At 41.6% G+C, this 17,483-nt stretch overlaps 1 protein-coding gene and 1 pseudogene across 1 annotated transcript in view; both read left to right on the forward strand.

Moving 5' to 3' along the window:
• Window positions 1-17,483, forward strand: part of OGFOD1 (2-oxoglutarate and iron-dependent oxygenase domain containing 1) — a 32,634-nt gene that overhangs the window by 9,756 nt on the left and 5,395 nt on the right. The window contains exons 3-10 of the mRNA XM_006863538.1: window positions 1,529-1,575; window positions 5,155-5,255; window positions 7,945-8,061; window positions 8,572-8,663; window positions 8,846-8,974; window positions 9,158-9,271; window positions 14,025-14,104; window positions 14,490-14,800. Coding sequence (XP_006863600.1) covers window positions 1,529-1,575; window positions 5,155-5,255; window positions 7,945-8,061; window positions 8,572-8,663; window positions 8,846-8,974; window positions 9,158-9,271; window positions 14,025-14,104; window positions 14,490-14,800 — 991 coding nt within the window. The remainder of the gene's footprint in view (window positions 1-1,528; window positions 1,576-5,154; window positions 5,256-7,944; window positions 8,062-8,571; window positions 8,664-8,845; window positions 8,975-9,157; window positions 9,272-14,024; window positions 14,105-14,489; window positions 14,801-17,483) is intronic.
• LOC102813035 lies at window positions 10,367-11,651 on the forward strand (annotated as a pseudogene).

The raw sequence follows: 17,483 nt of genomic DNA on the forward strand, positions 1-17,483 counted from the left end.
CTCTGGAGGGAACTAAAAACTGAGGCCTTGTCTATTTAAAATGCTTTCCTGAGCCTGACTAGAGTTCAGTCAAGCAGTCTCTAGGTAGGCAAAATCAGGTAAAATCAGTTTGGTCCTTACAGTAGAAGGAGGAGAAAGAATAAATAAATAAATAAAAACAATGAAACAAAACAAAATCAGTGCAGCTGTTGGACCCAAAGAGGAGAAAATTCTGGAGAGCTCCTACAAGCTAAGGAACTCACAAGGTGGGTGTGGGCGGGATGTGACAGCAGAGGCCCTGGCCTGAGATGGACTTCCTGTTGGCCTTGGTGTTGCCTGTGTTCAGGCACTCAATCTAGAAGTCGTTTTGGTGTCTGTTAGGACCACAGGGCAGCTGGGGGCAGGCTGACTGGTTAAATGCTGCTCTGGTGGCTCTGTGGGTTCCGTAGGTCTGGAGTTGAGTCTGCCAGAATCCAGGCACCAAAGCAACGCAGCACAGCAGACCTCTGCCTCACACTAGCGTGGCTCCAAACTCCCAGAAAGCAGTGTCTGTGATGGGGATAGATGGATATGAGACCTGACCACCCCTCTAGTCACCAGGGAAGTGTGAGGAAAAAAGAAGAAATTGCACCTTTTCTGTCACCTAAGTCGATCCGCTGTGCCAGGCCACCTTCTGTTACCAAACCTGCTCGCTGCGTGGTCGCCCATATTTGTCCAGCTGTTCGCCAGTTAGTCTCCCTCTCTCACCGTCCCTGCTCAGCTTCTCCTCCCAGTAAACACTCAGCCCTCTTCTCTAACCTTTTCTCTGAAGTTTAGGGTTCCTGAATTTTCTTCTGTATCTGTTTCATTTGGTCTCATATCTATGTTGTAGGGGGTCCGTGTAGTGTGACTTTCTAGTCTGCCATCTTGTGGAAAGTACCCCCTGCTATTTGTTGATTAGGCCAAGCATGCTTTGCCTAGATGTTTCATTGGCACATTTCCCAGCCTCCTTCAGGTTTTTGCTTCACCTCAGTGAAGTCTACCCTGACTATTCTATTTAAAAATGAAACCTCCTCAGTACTCCTCTTATCCTATTAGATCATTTTTTCCCTGTGTACTTTACCACCTTCTTGTATGCTAATAATCTGCTTTTGATTTTTGTTGTCTTTGTTCCTCAATAAGAATTTAAGTTCCATTGTAATAACTAGAGTGTTTGTTGGAGGCACAGTAACTTGCCCTAGAGTCCTGGTATGGCGCTATAGGATAAGCACTGGACCTCAAGGTTGGTTTGAACTGCATGGTTGGCAGTTCAAATTCATCGGTTCCTCCTTGAAAATTCTATACAGGGTCTTTATGAATCAGAACTGACTCCACAGCACTTAACAACACCACCAGTAACTTGCCCACATCACACAGCTGCCAAGTGGAGAGGTCGGGTATTAAACATAGGCAAGTTGGCTTTAGAGTTCAGACTCTCCACCACAATGTTAGGGCCCTCACTGAACTGCTCTCCTTGGCATATATACTTTATGAAAGAAATCTCTTTTTTTTTTTTCTTTTCATGGTCAAGTCTGATGATTTAAAGAAGAGAAGAGAGCCTCACATCACAGCTTTAAGGTAAACAAGTAGTCCTATTTGTTGGCTGCCTAACATGTGCCAGGCCGAGTACCAGTAGTAAGTTCTTTAAATGGTGTGTCATATAATCTTGGTTCACCGTTTTAAGACCGTTTTGTAGAAGAAGAAACAGCCTCTGAGAAATTGATTTTTTCAAGTTTACCCAGTGGCCATTAAGTCCAGTCCGACTCGTGGCCACCTCATCTGTGTGTGTCATAGGAGAACTGAGCACCTTAGGGTTTCAGTGGCAGATTTTTCAGAAGCAGATCTTTGGGCCTTTTTTTCCAGGTCACCTCTGGGTGGACTTGAGCCTCCATCTTTATGGTTAGCATCTGAGTGTGGTACCCATTTACACCGCCCAAGGACTCCTCTTCAATGTTATCTACGTAAGAAATGAGGGAGTTAGGATGCGGACTCAGGTCTCTCTAATTCTAAGGCCCAAATTCTCAATGATATAATCTTCAACCTTATTAGTAATCAGTGAAATACAGATTATTAGTAATCAGTGAAATACAGATTAACTGTAAAGATTCCGTTTGTACAGGTTAGACTGGCAAAAAGTAAAGCCCCAGTGTTAGTACCTGTATACACTGCTACAAGTCGTCCTTGAGAAGGTGCTTTTGAAAGATGTATGAAAACCCTTGGAATTTTGTATCTTTTTTGTAAAGTAATTCCTCTTAGGAAAAACAAGTCTGTACCCAAAACACTTCCCTGTAAGATTGTTGTTATGTTGTTTATAACAGTGAAAAATATATTCAAATTAAATAACCATCTGCAAGATTTGCATGTATGAACATGGTTGTTGTTAAGTACCATCAAGGGTCTCAAGTCATGTTCCTTTGAAATGTTTTATGGGTTTGGGGAACAGAAAGCAGTCTGAAGGGGCAGGCTTTGTAGGGTGAGTAGGACAAGGTTTCCCAACAACATTCTCACAGGACAGAAAGTCCTTTTTCCTTCCAGGAAGGAGCAGGTGTGCCATGATGGAAAGCAACTCTCCTTTTTCCTAGCAGTGCAATTTTCCCATTTTTTAAAAATTTTATAATAAGCTTCCATGATGGTCCTGTGTCCTTCAAGAAAATCTCCTAGATTACCCCTTTGGAATTCCAAAAAGCAGTCCCCCTAACTCTCTGAGTGACCATCTGCCCTGAATTCGTCATTGAGGTCTTCCCTACCTTCCTTAAAACACTCGATCCTTTGGAATAAGCTTGTTGCAACATTCCACTTGAGTTTTATTAAAAATTGCTTATTAGCCCTGTCCTCAGAATCATTTTTTTCCCATGGCACTTTTGTTTGACGGCACTCTAATTCGGCCCTGGGGTGGTGTTAGCACTGGAGTGCTAACAGCAAGGTCGGCAGTTCAAACCCACCAGCAGCTCTCAGAAACCCTATACAGGGTCTGTATGAGTCAGAAATGACTTGACAGGACATAGCAACAACAGTAGTGAGACTCAAACAAGTGTAGGACTGAGAGACCTTGTCTGCAGCTTCCACTAATAGTAGAGACGTGTTTAAGCACACTTTGTTTGGAACAAACCCATGAGTGTATAAACTGGAACCTTAGTACTTTTTTACTTACCACATAGAAGGCATTTGTATATTTTGACTTGTCTTAGATCCAAATGCTTCCCACAATCACTGTTTTCTCAGTTTAATTGACAACTTTTTTTTTAATGAGACATAAAACAATGGCATAATCAAAGACCTCTTAGATTGGATGTAATACATTTTTGTCGAGAGAAAAAAGTGAATACAACATTCACAGTGTGATGCCATTAAAAAAACATATTCATATATTTTGCATACATAGAACAAGGACTTGCCAGCATGGATGAACTTTTTTTAACTCTAACTGGGAGGATTGCAGAATTTTAAAAAAAAAAAACAAACAGTTTTCTTGTTACTGTGGGATTTTTTGCCTGAGTGAACACAAAATGGTTTATAGTAACTGTTTGTTTTTCATTTGCCATTTCCATACGTGATAGAAGCCTGCACTACTTATTTCCTCTAAATCCTGAAGTATTGCTGATGTGCGAACTAGCGTTTATAATATATTTCTGTTGACATTCAGTGAGCTCGCTGACTCACAACACCCCTCTGGATAAGCATTTCATGTGGGATTGAATTCCATACCCAAAGGTGGTGTTGTTGTTGTTGTTATATGCTGTGGAGCCGGTTCTGACTCATAGCCACCCTGTACAGGGTTTCTGAGGCTGGAAATCTTTATGGGAGCAGAAAGCCTCATCTTTCTCCCGCGGAACAGCTGGTAGTTTCGAACTGCCAACCTTGCGGTGTGGAAGTTCTTAATCAGTACAGAAGTCGGCTGAACTCTTTGTTTCCCAGTGGGTTCTGTGTTTTCTTTCATGAATACAACTAACTAACGGAAGCAGTGACCGGCAATAAGCCTCGCTTGTGTGACTCTCATAAGATGAGTAGAAGAACTTTTTATGGAATAAATTTGTGGAAGCCAGTTTTACCTGTAAAAAAGGAGGGGGGTGTAGTTTTGTAAAGCATTAAAACTTTGCAGAAATGTCTATCACCTGTATTGTCTGAAGTCTGGTTTAGTAATTTGTGACTCTAGCCCAGTCTATATAATTTGCAGCTGTGCTTTTGAAAGTTCTTGGCCCAATAACTTTGGACTAACTGGGCACAATGTTCTATGGAATTTTTTGTTTGAGTGCATAGGTATTTGGTAATAAAATCTTAGGGACCAATCTGGAGACTTGATATTTTGTTATAAGCACAAGTTTGTGTTTTATGGGAATTTCAACTTTGTACATTTGGGCTAAGTTGACCTGAAAACTGTTCGAGTCTCTGTGTACAATATTTTTAATTAAATCCTTTTAAATTCTTAATTCACCAAGGATAACTTTTCAGAATTGATTGTCTGAGTGTGTCCTAAGTTGTGATAAAGACATTTCAACACAGGGAACCACTTTAACTGGTAAACAGAAATGGCCAACATCTTGCATTGGGATCCTGTTGGCATCAGAACTTCTGGGAAGGATTGTATTGGTTTTAATGCAGTTAGTTAATATTTGTCATTATTGTAATTTGCAGTGCCACTCAAGAATCCACTAAATGATGGAGCTAGTTATTCAGACATGCTGAAAAACATATCTGAAAACCAGTAACTTTGGAATGGAACTTTGGTGTGATAAATTGTTATAAAGAAGGCCAAGCCACTGCCTTGGCAGATCATAATAACCGTAACTGCTATTACTGTTGACCTGATTGCCACTCAGGGCAGCCCTAGGTGGACAGAGTGGAACTACACATCAAGGTGTCTCGGGATGGGTTTGAACTGTTAACCAGTTAGTGGTCCAGTGCTTAACCATTTGCACTATCCAGGACCTCCTTACTATACACTTAGGAGAAACAAATATTGAGAAACTAAAAAATATTGAGACCTTTAGAGCAGAAATATTCTGCATTAACAGTAGGCTTACATTTCTCTGAGAAAATTAAATTGTGCAAGTTTAAACTGAGGAATATTCTCAGGAATAAACTGCAACCTGCTGAAAAAGAAATGGGTGTGGCATGGAGCCTACATGGTGAGATGACTGTTGTCTGTTCCATTTCTAGGAAAATTCTGTTTGAAGATTTCCGGGCCTGGCTTTCCGACATTTCTAATGTCGACCTGGAATCAACCATTGACCTGTCCTGTGCTAAGTATGGATTCACAGGTAAGGAAGCCAATGCCAGCAGCAGGGAAGTATTGGGCTCCATGCCCTTTCAGGGCACCACGAGCCTCAGTATAAGAGACAGCAGAGTCCAACCAATCGAGACGCTCCCATGAAACCACAGTACTTCCTTCCACCTTCTCCCCGCCCTCTCTTCTTTTCACTGGGGACCTCCTTCCAGTTCTCATTCTGAGCATATAAATGTCTTTTTTTTTTTTTTAAAGCAGTGAAGTTTGGTTTTTCACCTAGAAGGAAAACTGCTTTCTTTCATTTTACTAAATAAATTTTTAGTTTGGATTTTAGGGAAGCACCAATTTTTTTCCCCTAGGTTAAAAAGATAATTTTTATTCCTATGCAACTTGCTTTGAAGGCAAGGGTTCCCCGCAACTCGCCCATGATTTCTTGTAACTTTTGATTTTGAATTAAGTGAAGGTTTGCAGAGCAGATTATCAGTTTTACTGGAAGTACCAACTTTTTGATGGAATCTTGATGCTGCATATGAAAATCCATATTGTATACCTTTTTTTTACTTGGAAAAAAATTCACTTAAGAAAGCAAGTATAGTACAAATAATTTATTATGCGTTGGACTGGAAAGTCGGTTTGAACTGCAAGGTCAGTGGTTCCAGCTCACCAGCTTGTGCCCTTGAGTCAGTAGTTCAAAGCAACCTTGCAGTCTAGTGCTTATCCTACAGCCCCACACCAGGACTCCTGGGGACAAGTACAAAAAGATTCATACATAAGAATGCTCACTAGAATATTCGTTATAATAGTCAAAAAATGGAAAAAACTGAATTCCAAATAGGAAATCAATAGAAGGTGACTATAAATGTAAAATCCATGTGTTAGAGTAACTTTGCAGCCATAAAAAGTGATCAGGTGTGTATCCTGATGTGGAAAGACATTTGCTGCGTAATAAAACAAAATACGCCACAAAACCACTGTAAGATGCCATTTTATTTTTGTTGAGAATATACACAGCAAAGCACACACCAATTCAACAGTTTCTTCATATAGAATTCAGTGATGTTGATTATGTCCTCACCCTCCTTTTCTGGACAGACCCCACTGACAAACTCGCTGTTCACTAGCTTTCTATCTAATCTTTCAAGTTCTTAGTCTCAAAGAGCATAATGCTCTAGGCAGACATTTTTTATTTTAAGTAAAACTATTGTGTGGCCGGCAGTAAGAAGACTTCAGGGCATCTCTTATTGGTTTGAGGTTTAAAGATGATGTCAGGGCGCTGGTTTTGGGGGTTAATCCAGCTTCCATGGCTCCCAAATATTTGGAGTCCATAAGAATTTGAAGTTGTTTCCTCCATTTCCCCCTTTAATTGAAGATTTTTCTGTAGAGTCTTTGATCAGCAAGTTCATTAATGGTAGCCAGGCACCATCTAGTTCTGGTCTCCTGGTCCAGGAGATATTTGCTCATAGAGGCAGTTAGCCACACATTCTATTTCCTTCTAGCTTCCTCCTCTGTGCCTTCAGGCAAACAGAGACCAATTGTTGAGCCTGCCAAGTTGGTTTGCAAGCTTTTAAGACCCCAGGGCACTTTGCAGCCAACTAGGAGGTAGAACAGAAGCATAAACTCTCTTGTTAGGTCAGTTAACAAGGATGTCCCATGTAACCATGGCTCTAAACCTCCAAACAAGGAAGGCCATTTTTAAGTGCTCATGTATGTAGGAAAAGTACTGGAAGAATATACAAAAGTCCTGTTGTGCTTATTTGTGGGTCTGCTCTTCAGTATTCTCTATATTGACTGAGTTTTATTTCTATAATTATAAAAGAAGGGAAACAAGTGTTAGAGGAGAAATAATCGTCAGGCTGTAAAAACGTGATAGCAAACATCCCTCCCATAGCACTTTCTACTCAGTTCCATGCAGTGGCACTTATAATTCCTTGTAATGACCACACAGAACTCAGACATCAGACTCAGTTATGGGGTTTATTAGGAACGTTAACAGGCTACAACGCAGTCCAGTCAGGACAGCCATCTTTCAGCCGTGCCCACAGGCAAGCAAGCCTCTCTACCCGGCCAATGTTACAAAGCTCTTTTCAGGGCTGCTGCTAATTACCCACAGGCACTCCACTCTGCTCTAAGTCTCAACTTGAAGGCATTTGGCTCTGGCACTCTAATTAACTGCCTGAAGGCACCCCACTGCAGACTGCCCGAATTCACTCAGCTTTACTTGCTTTGAAGCCCACAGTTGTCTCTTGTGCTCTGGTTCTGCGGTCCGGTCCACTACTGCTGCTCCTCTACCACTCTTCTGTTACTTACCTGGTGTCGCAGCACCATGTCCCTGAGTCGAGGAGGCTCAGTACACAGAGATTAGGGGTCCGAAACATGCACTCCACTTTGGGCTCGTTTTTCTTAATGATAGTGAGATTCCACCTCCTTCCACCCTTGCTTCTGAGATGATGCCTTTTATAGCCACGTTAGAGTTCCAGATTTTCACAATTAACCCTATTAACAATGACTTACAGCTGTGTCATATAATCCATCAGCATCTTGCCCCACCTTCTCTTACCCAGACCCATCAGGGAGAAGTAGTTTGGTTGGAGTTACAAAGACTATAGCTACAGGAGACATGGAATAAATAGTCCACTGACTACACAGATGGGCCGATACAAGTGCAGCATCAGGTGTCAGCTGCACATGAGGCAGAGACCTAAAGTGTGCATTGACTGTTGCAGATGCCCTGCTCTGCCATGATGATGAGCTGGAAGGCCGCCGGATCGCCTTCATTCTTTACCTGGTTCCTGCCTGGGACAGGAGCTTGGGGGGCACCCTGGACCTATACAGTGTTGATGGTAAGATAGTGCATGCTCTTCAGAACCAGTTGCCACTTAGAATGAAAACTGAGTTGATATCAGCATCATCATTATTACATACCATAGCTATACTCCAAAGATAAAAGTAGATTGGATTTCAGATAAATAATCAGACCCTGCTTCTGAATACTGGCTGTGGAAAGGCAGGAACTTATAAAGCTGTCTGTGACTGAATCTGCCAGGACCAGTCATTTGACAGGAAGTCTGGGTTTTTTGGAATGACTGACACCAGCGGTTTACTTGAGAAAACGTTCAGCATTTCTCTCAGCCCTCGCCCATAATGGATGGATGGAGTAGTAACAGCAGATGTCACCGAGCAGAACTAGCAAGTAGGCGTGAACCAGATGGAAGGGGGTGGTACTGCAAGATCTGAAGGGAACATCTAGCTACCTCAGAAATCTGAGAATTGTCAGAAGAGTGACATGAGGTGACCTAGAAGTGGTTAATAATAATGCACCACATTCCTGGATGTCTTCTCTCCTGGTGCAGAACACTTTCAGCCGAAGCAGATTGTCAAGTCTCTCATTCCTTCATGGAACACACTGGTTTTCTTTGAAGTGTCTCCAGTATCCTTTCATCAGGTAAGACTGTCAGCCACAAAGATACAGAGTATTGAAGTCATGCTTTTCCAAGTCCTCTGTCAGACTTAGGGGTCTGGGTTGTTTTCATGCCTGGCCGGGAAGGATCCTGAAGTTAGGTGCCTTGTCTGGTTGTTGCCATCCTTATTCCCTGTGTTGATGTGCTGCTGGCCTTGTTCTTCCAGGTGTCTGAAGTCCTGTCTGAAGAAAAGTTACGTTTGTCTGTAAGTGGCTGGTTTCATGGCCCTCCATTGAGCAGGCCTCCCAGCTACTTTGAACCCCTTATGCCCCGGAGCCCTCACATTCCTCGAGATGTAAGGATAAATTCCTGTTGTTGCTGGGAGTATTATTTTAAGAGTTATATAGCATATCCTTTGTTTATCTAACTGTTTTCCTGATAATGAAGAGATTTTGAGCTTGCGCTAGATGAAGTGAAGTAAGAACAAAAGCTAAAGAAGTTATTAACTCACCTTTTACATTTGCTGCTTCTTTGTAAGCATGAAATTTTGTATGAGTGGATCAACCCTACTTACATGGACATGGAATACCAAGTTCAAATTCAAGAAGAGTTTGAAGAAAGATCTGAAATTCTCCTAAAGGAGTTTCTCAAGGTAGGCCGCAGCACTGTGTTCTGTAGCTCTTCTTTGGCATGAAGTCTTGCTTCCTAGTGAGTCGTGACTTTTAATTTTTTGTTTTGTTCCTAATTAAAGTGTATTTCAAATAAAATGCAGATATAATTTTAGCAGCTAACACTGACATTAGTTGTATGCTTAGTGGGTAACAGTCTTTTGGGTATTTCCCAGTTGTCTAGAGTCTTAATGGGGTACCCGCAGGTACTCACACACAGGCTCCCACACTGAAATGGAGCTCTAGTTGTCATCGTGTGCCATGGAGTTGATTCCAACTTGTAGCAACCCTCTCCTAGACTGTAACCTTCTGTGGAGCCGCTGCTAGGTTTGAACTGGCCACCTTCTGATGAGCAGCTGAGCAGTAAACCAGTGCACCAGCAACGCTCCCTTCTCTATACCTGCCATTCTGTTTATTGGTAACTATAGTCCTGGGGTGTCACTGTAGGCTAATAAGCACTGGACTGCTAACCACAAGGTGGGCAGTTCAAACTCACCAGCCACTCCTTGGAAACCCTTTACAGAGTCACTATGAAGCGAAACAACCTAATGGCTCTTAATAACAACAACATAGTGCTTATTGGTAACATATTGAATGATGCAGAAAGCATCAAAAGAAAATGGAGGGAATACACAGAGTCACTGTACCGAAAAGAAATGGTTGATATTCAACCATTTCAAGAGATAGCATATGATCAAGAACCAATGTTAGTTACTGAAGGAGGAAGTCCAAGTAGCACTGAAGGCATTATCAAAAAACAGAGGCTCCAAGAATTGACGAAATACAAATTGAAATCTTTCAACACATTGATACAACCCAGGAAGCGCTCACTCACCATCTACGCCATGAAATTTGGAATATAGCTACATGGCTTTTAATTGTTAGAGGTCCATATTTGTGCCCATTCCAAAGAAAAGTTACCCAATATAACGCAGAAAACATTAAGCAATATCATTACTAATATCCCCTGCAAGAGGAGGCCTAGGTGAGGCGGTAGAGGTGCTCAGCAGAGATGAAAGCACTGGCAGAACAGAAAGGAAGGGTTGTACAGAGCTAGTGTCAGAAGTATTGGCGCGTCGGCCAAGAGAGGCCATTTCAGTGGAATAGCACACGGCCTACCAGGAGTTTCTGCAGTGCCTCTGAGAACTTACGCAGATCAACCAATTCATGCTGATGTAACAGTGGCGGTTCTGGTCCTGGAGGACACAATACAGCTATTAAAACTGCCCAGTTAGGCTTCAAGACAGTCTGCATTGAGAAAAATTAAACACTTGGATGGAACATGCTGAATGTTGGTTATATTCCTTCTAAGTCTTTATTGAATAATTCTCATTATTACCATATGGCCCATGGAAAAGATTTTGTATCTAGGGGAAGTGAAGTGCCTAAAGTTGGAATTTAGAGAAGATGATGGAGCAGAAGAGTCCTGCAGTAAAAACTCTGTAACAGGTGGACTTGCCCATTTACGTATTTAAACAGAAAAAGGGTGTTCGTGTAAATGGTATGTGCCAATAACTGGCAAACACCAAGTCACTGCTTCTAAGGCTGATGGGAGCCCTCATGTTACCAACACAAAGAACATTCTCATAGCTTCAGGTTCCGAAGTTACTCCTTTTCAGTCACAATTGATGAAGGTACAATAGTGTATCTTTTTAAAAGTTCCAGAGCAGATGGTTGTCGTTAGTACAGGAATATTAGGTATAGAATTGGGTTCAATTTGGCAAAGACTTGGTGCAGATATGACAGCAGTTGAGTTTTGGAGCCATGTTGGTAGAATTGGAATAGATATGGAGGAGATACCTAAAAACTTCCAATGTATCCTTCAAAAACAGGGATTTAAATTGAATTTGGATGTTAGTGGTGCTACCAAGAAGTCAAATGGAAAAATTGATGTTGCTATTCAAGCTGCTTCTGGTGGTAAAGCCAAAGTGATCACTTGTGATATACTCTTGCTTTGTGTTGGCTGACGACCTCTTTGCCCAGAATTTGGAGTTGAACTAGATCCCAGAGGTAGAATTCCAGTGAATAGCAGATTCCAAATAGCTATGCTGTTGGCAATATGATTGCTGGTCTGGTGCTGGCTCACAAAGCAGAGGATGAAGGGATGGCTGGTGGAGCTGTGCTCATTTATGACAACTGTGTGCCCTTGGTGACTTACACACACTCCCTGAAGTTGCTTGGGCTGGCAAATCAGAAGAGCATTTGAAAGACGAGGGTATTAAATACAAAGTTGGGAAATTGCCATTTGCTACTAACCGCAGATCTAAGGCAAATGCTGACACAGATGGCATGGATGAGTATTGGGGGCACGTACTCCAGGACCAGGTGCTGGGGAAATGCCTGGGAATACGGAGCATCCTGTGACTTCGTAGCAAGAGTCTATTGTGCACATCCGACCCTATGAGAAGCTTTTAATGAAGCTAACCTGCTGCATCATTTGGCAAATCAATCAACCTTTAAATTAGAAGATTATGTAGATTCCCCCCACCTTTCCCCTCTCCCCTGGAATCTTCTGGGAGCTTCTGTAGAAGTCACATTTCTGAACAGGGCAAAAAAAAAAAAACTCCAAGAATTTCTAGGACTGAATTAAGAAACTTTGGGAAGGTATTTAATAGGTTTGGACAGAATGGAATAAGCCCACATCTGTATTTTTAAAAAAACTCAATTTTGTTTCAGTATATTAATATTGTAGGAAAAAGCTACTTATAGTAGCACCCTGGAAAATTTCCAACAACCATGTTTTTATGCTCTTATGAAAAGTTCAGCACCACTGAATTGATAACATAGAGCTTTGTTTCCCAGGTAGAGTAAAGTTGAAGTTTTACTTATATGCTGGAACTGAAGTATGGCATAAGAACAGTTTCATTTAAAGCAAGGTGATCAAGTTACTTAAAATTGGGGTTTCATATTGGAAACAAATTAGTCATTAAAACAAGATCCAGATATGTATAAAATGAACTGATATAAATAAAAAAGGATGTTTTTACTTCTTTTATTTAACTATCAAATTCATATAAACGATTTTTAAGGTTCCATTGTGGTCTACAAGTATGAAGGATCGATCATTGTATAGTTACCTATATTAATGGGCTTGATCTACAAAACTCATATGAACACTCAAATGTATTAGACTAGGAGATGTGAGAATATGGAAATCAACATGGTATCTCATTTACTGGTTAAAGTATATATTCTTCACATGCAAGGAAAATTTTTTGCTTAAGAAAATTCAAAAACAGTTGCACAGTACAATAGGGAACTGTCAGAAAGTTAAGCCAGATTCGGAAGAGGACATGGAACGAGGGATATCATTGCTAATGTCAGATGGATCTTGGCAGAGGATATCAAAAAGATGGATACTTTACTTTATTGACAATGCAAAAACTGTAGACTGTGTGGACCCTGACGAACTCTGGATAACACTGTGGACAAATGGGTATTCCACAACACTTAATTGTGCTCATGAGGAACCTGTGAATGATTTAAAATCAGGAAAGGTGTATGCCAGGGTTATAACCTTTCACCATACTTATTCAATCTGAGTGCTTAGCAAATAATCTGAGAAGCTGGGTTATACACAAAAGAATGTGGCATGAGGATGGAGGAAGACATTAATAACCTGTGATATGCAAATGGCACAACCTTGCTTACAAGAAGTGAAGAGGACTTAAAATAAGGATGAAGGTCATAGACCACAGCCTCCAGTATGGGTTGCACCTCAGTGTAAAGAAAACAAAAGTCGTCACAGCTGGACCAATAAATCACATCATGATCATTGGAGAAAAGATTGAAGTTGTCAAAACCTTCATTTGCTTTTGTCCACAATCAACACTCATGAAAGCAGCAATCAAGAAATCAAATGACAAATTGCATTAGGCTAACCTGCTGCACAAGATCTCTTAAAAGTATTGCAGAGCAAAGGTGTCATCAGTTTGAGGACTAATGAATGTGTGCCTGACCCAAACCATGGTATTTTCAGTTGCCTCACATGCATATCAAAGTTAGACAGTGAATAAGGAAGACCTTAGAAGAATTGATGTATTTGGAGTATGGTGTTGGGGGAAAATAGTAAAATCTCCATGGACTGCCAGAAGAACAAACAAATCTGGGTGGAATAAAGTACAGTCAGAATGTTCCTTAGAAGCCAGGATGGCAAAACTTTGTCTCTGACACTTGGAACAAGTTATTAGGAGGGACCAGCCCCTGGAGAAGGACATCATGCTTGGTAAAGGGAGAGTCAGTGAAACAGAGACCCCCCAACGAGCTGGATCAGCACAGTGGCAGCAACAGTGAACTTAATTAAGCATAGGGTGCCGCAGGCTCGGGCAGTGTTTCATTCTGTTATGCAGAGGGTCGCTATGGGTCAGAACCAATTCGATGGCACCCAATAACAACACAAAGTTTAATTTTTCCTCACATCTTGTGAGTTAAAGAGCCTGTATTACACTCTTTATTTTATAAATGCATAAAATTAAGAGACTGAGCAATTTGACATAAGATATTAAGGGAATCGCCCAAATGGGAACTAGGATCTCTTGGTTAAAGCATGCTGACAATTTGTCCATTGTTGCCTGGGCTTTACCGTGTCAGGAGGAGGGGTCCTGTGTGGAAAGGGTGAGGGTCAGCTGGAGCTTTAAGGAGCCGGCCTGACAGCGCCCTGCAGAGGTGCTACATTTGTGACCAGTGTGGGATTATAGGGAGATTAGCTAACTGCTGCTTTATTTGCTCATTTTTCAGCCTGAGAAATTTGCAAAGGTCTGTGAGGCTTTGGAGAAAGGAGACGTGGAATGGAGCAGCCAGGGTCCTCCTAACAAAAGGTAGAACCCCTCATTCAAGACATTTGCCATCATCTGTTTAGTTGCCAGGAACAACCAGTTGTTGTTGTGTGCCGTGGAGTCAGTTCTGACTTACAGTGACCCTGAACAGGGTTTCCAAGGCTGTAAATCTTTACGGGAGCAGAATGCCTCATCTTTCTCTCGCGGAGCAGCTGGTAGTTTCGAACTGCTGACCTTGCAGTTTGCAGCCCTATTCGTAACCACTACACTACCAAAGCTACCAGTAGCAGGTCCTAACAAAATCTCAGTCTTGTAACAACTTTTACCTTAGTAAGCTATACCAAAATGCAGGGAAGTGAGGTACAGATCTAATGGTCAGCCTTTACTTCTTGAGTAGTTTTACATCTCAGCATTGCTGGTTTTATAGGTTTTATGAGAAAGCTGAGGAGAATAAGCTTCCCGAGGTGCTGAAAGACTGCATGGAGTTATTTCGCTCCGAAGCGCTATTCTTGCTACTCTCCAACTTCACAGGCCTGAAGCTTCACTTCTTGGCCCCTTCAGAAGAAGATGAGATTGAGGACGGAAAAGAGGGAGAAGCAGCATCTGCTACTGATTGCTCTGAGGAAGGAACGAGCCATAGCTCCTCAGAGCAAGAGAATAATCCAGCCCTCAGCAACACCAGCCAACAAAGCGATGGCCAGACAGGCTCAGAGCCAGAGGGAATTGAAGCAAACAAAGGTAAGTTCTTAGGTTTGACCTGATAGCCATTAAGCAGCCAACATGTAATCATTATTTACTCAACAAATATTTCTTGAGCACCTACTATATGCTAGGCCCTTTTAAGGAGCTGGAGAACAAAACGTGTGATTACACATGTATGTGCACAATAGGGAAATGACAAGTGGTGCTAAGTGCTGTGTGAAGAGTGTTAGTGGGGTGATGGGCCAAGGGGCAACCAGGTGGCCTCTTGGGCTAATGAGGGTTCTGGAAAAACCTCTCGGAAGGTGTCCTGTAGCTCAGATCTGCATGGAGAAGAAGGATGGGTGAGAAAAGCCGTGTGGCAGGAGGAACAGCTGGTACAAATGGGAAGCAATGCGACTGTTCTTGCTTCAAATTACTCTAAAGCCCAAGAACCCAAAGAGAGAAAGGTTAGTGGCTCCTTTCTGCTAAGAACCAATAGCACCCTAAGGAAGTCTTGCTTGAATTTGGACAAATGGGTAGAAGGAAATGATTACTAGTAGAGGAAGTCTAATCATCTATAAACAAGATGAAGAAGAGAATAGAGCACAATTCTATGGAAATGTTGGCCTCATTGACTGAGCAGCTGCAAATTCAGCTTAGATGTTTCAGCATTTACTAAATCACATTTGGAAATCTGTGACCCAGTTCCTCTCCAGAGAGTTACCCCTCCTACTCTTTGATTTCTTGAGAACAACCCTGTACAGATAAGAGAGCTAAATCCACAGGTCTCAGACATACACCACCTAAGGGCTTTTTCTGTGCTCTTCAGCTCCCAGGACAGCCTTTCTCTGGTAGATTCTTTTTTCTTGTTAATTGGCACTGCCATTTATAGGGTGTGTCAAGCATAGAATGAATCAGGGTAAGATCAGTGGGGGCCCAGGAACCCTGGTGATGCAGCAGTTAAGCACTCAGCTACTAACTGAAAGGTTGGTGGTTTGATCCCATCAACCGCTCCACAAGAAAGAGATGTGACAGTCTGTTTCCGGAAAAATGTACAGTGTTGGAAACCCTGTGAGGCAGTTCTACTCTGTCCAAAGGGTTGCTGAGTCAGAATCAACTCCATGGCAATGGAATCGATTTTTGGATTATTCCTTTTTTTTCCTTTTTTCATTTTTATTGGAACCTGCCACTTAGAGGAAATCTATGGAGCAGCCAAGAGAGGATTTATTCTATTGAACACCAATGACAAATGCAAGGCCTTCAATTAACCAGATTGGGAAATGAGAAAAGTTAGTGTTTATAAATTTACCATCGTGAAGAAAAACTGTCACGTCTGAAGGCAGGGGCAAGTGTTGGCAATGTTTTGTGAGAGAACCCGAGCCACATCTGGACAGATCACTCTTTGTTTTAATATTATAAAAAAAAGCATCAGTTTTAGAATGCTTAGAAAACAAGTGAAAGGAACATCATAATCCCCTATAGGTATCAACTGATGACTTTCTGGAATATACAAGGAGACTTCAAGAAGTTTGAGGAAAAATAGAATTAAAAGATAAAAGTTAAAAATACAAACTATTTCTTGACATCAGCTCCACCAAGGTCAGGCATTTTTGTAAGTGATGGTACCAGCTATTTAGTCCTTCCCTAAAGAAATCAAGGTCCTGGGGGTTTAGCTGTGTCACTGCTGTCTTTCTATTATTAACGAAGAAAAATGGGTGCTTCTATGTTTTAAGATGAGGAAACAAAAAGAAGTTAGAAGGAGACAAATCAGAACCTTAAGGTCGATGCCTAAAGATTTCCTATCAGAATTCTCACAGAATTGCCCTTGTTTGATAGAGGAATGAGCAGGAGCAGTGCTGTGGTGAAGGGCTCTGGGGAACCTTTCCCCAGGCGTTTTCTGCTAAAGCTTTGGCTAAGGTTCTCAAAACATTCGTAATAAAACAGATGTGACTATTCTTTGGCACTCCAGAAAGTCAACAAAGTGCCTTGAGCATCCCCCAAAACTGTTGCCTAGATTGGTCCACTTTTACTTTGACTGGACCACTTCCACCTCTTCTTCGTCTTCTTGTTAAGTGCTGTCAAGTTGGTTCGAGCTCATAGCAACCCTGTATTGGGCTTCGGAGAAGTGACAGGTGAGTTTGAAACACCCGATTTTGCAGTTCAAACCATCCTTGTGGTCCAGTGCTTATACTAATAAAGCCATGTTTCATCTCCTGTTACAGTTCTTCCAAGAAATGCCTCAGGATCTTGATCCCACTTGTTTAATTAAAATTTCCATTGAGTTCTGTTCTTTTCTGCAGCTGATCTTTGCGCAACAGTTTTGATACCCATCGAGCAGAAAATTTGCTCAACTTTAATTTTTCAGCCAGAATAGTGTAAACTGAACCAACTGAGATGTGTATATGGTGCTGGCTAATGCTTATGCTGTTAATTGTAGAACCTCTTCAATTTGGGCATGAACAAGATTGTTTGCTTGCAAACTAATGTGGATCGTCTGCCACTGCCAGCTTCATCTTCAACATCATCTCATCCCATCTTAAAAAGAGCCGTCTTAACCAGAGAAACAAAGGACTTATACAAAGAAAACTACAAAACACTACTACAAGAAACCAAAAGAGACTTACAAAAATGGAAGAATGTATCATGCTCCTGGATAGGAAGACTTAACATTGTGAAAATGTCAATACTGCCCAAAGCAATTTACACATATAATGCAATCCCAACCCAGATTCCAACAACG

Source organism: Chrysochloris asiatica, unplaced genomic scaffold, assembly GCF_000296735.1.
Source record: "Chrysochloris asiatica unplaced genomic scaffold, ChrAsi1.0 scaffold00055, whole genome shotgun sequence".
Lineage (NCBI taxonomy): Eukaryota > Metazoa > Chordata > Mammalia > Afrosoricida > Chrysochloridae > Chrysochloris > Chrysochloris asiatica.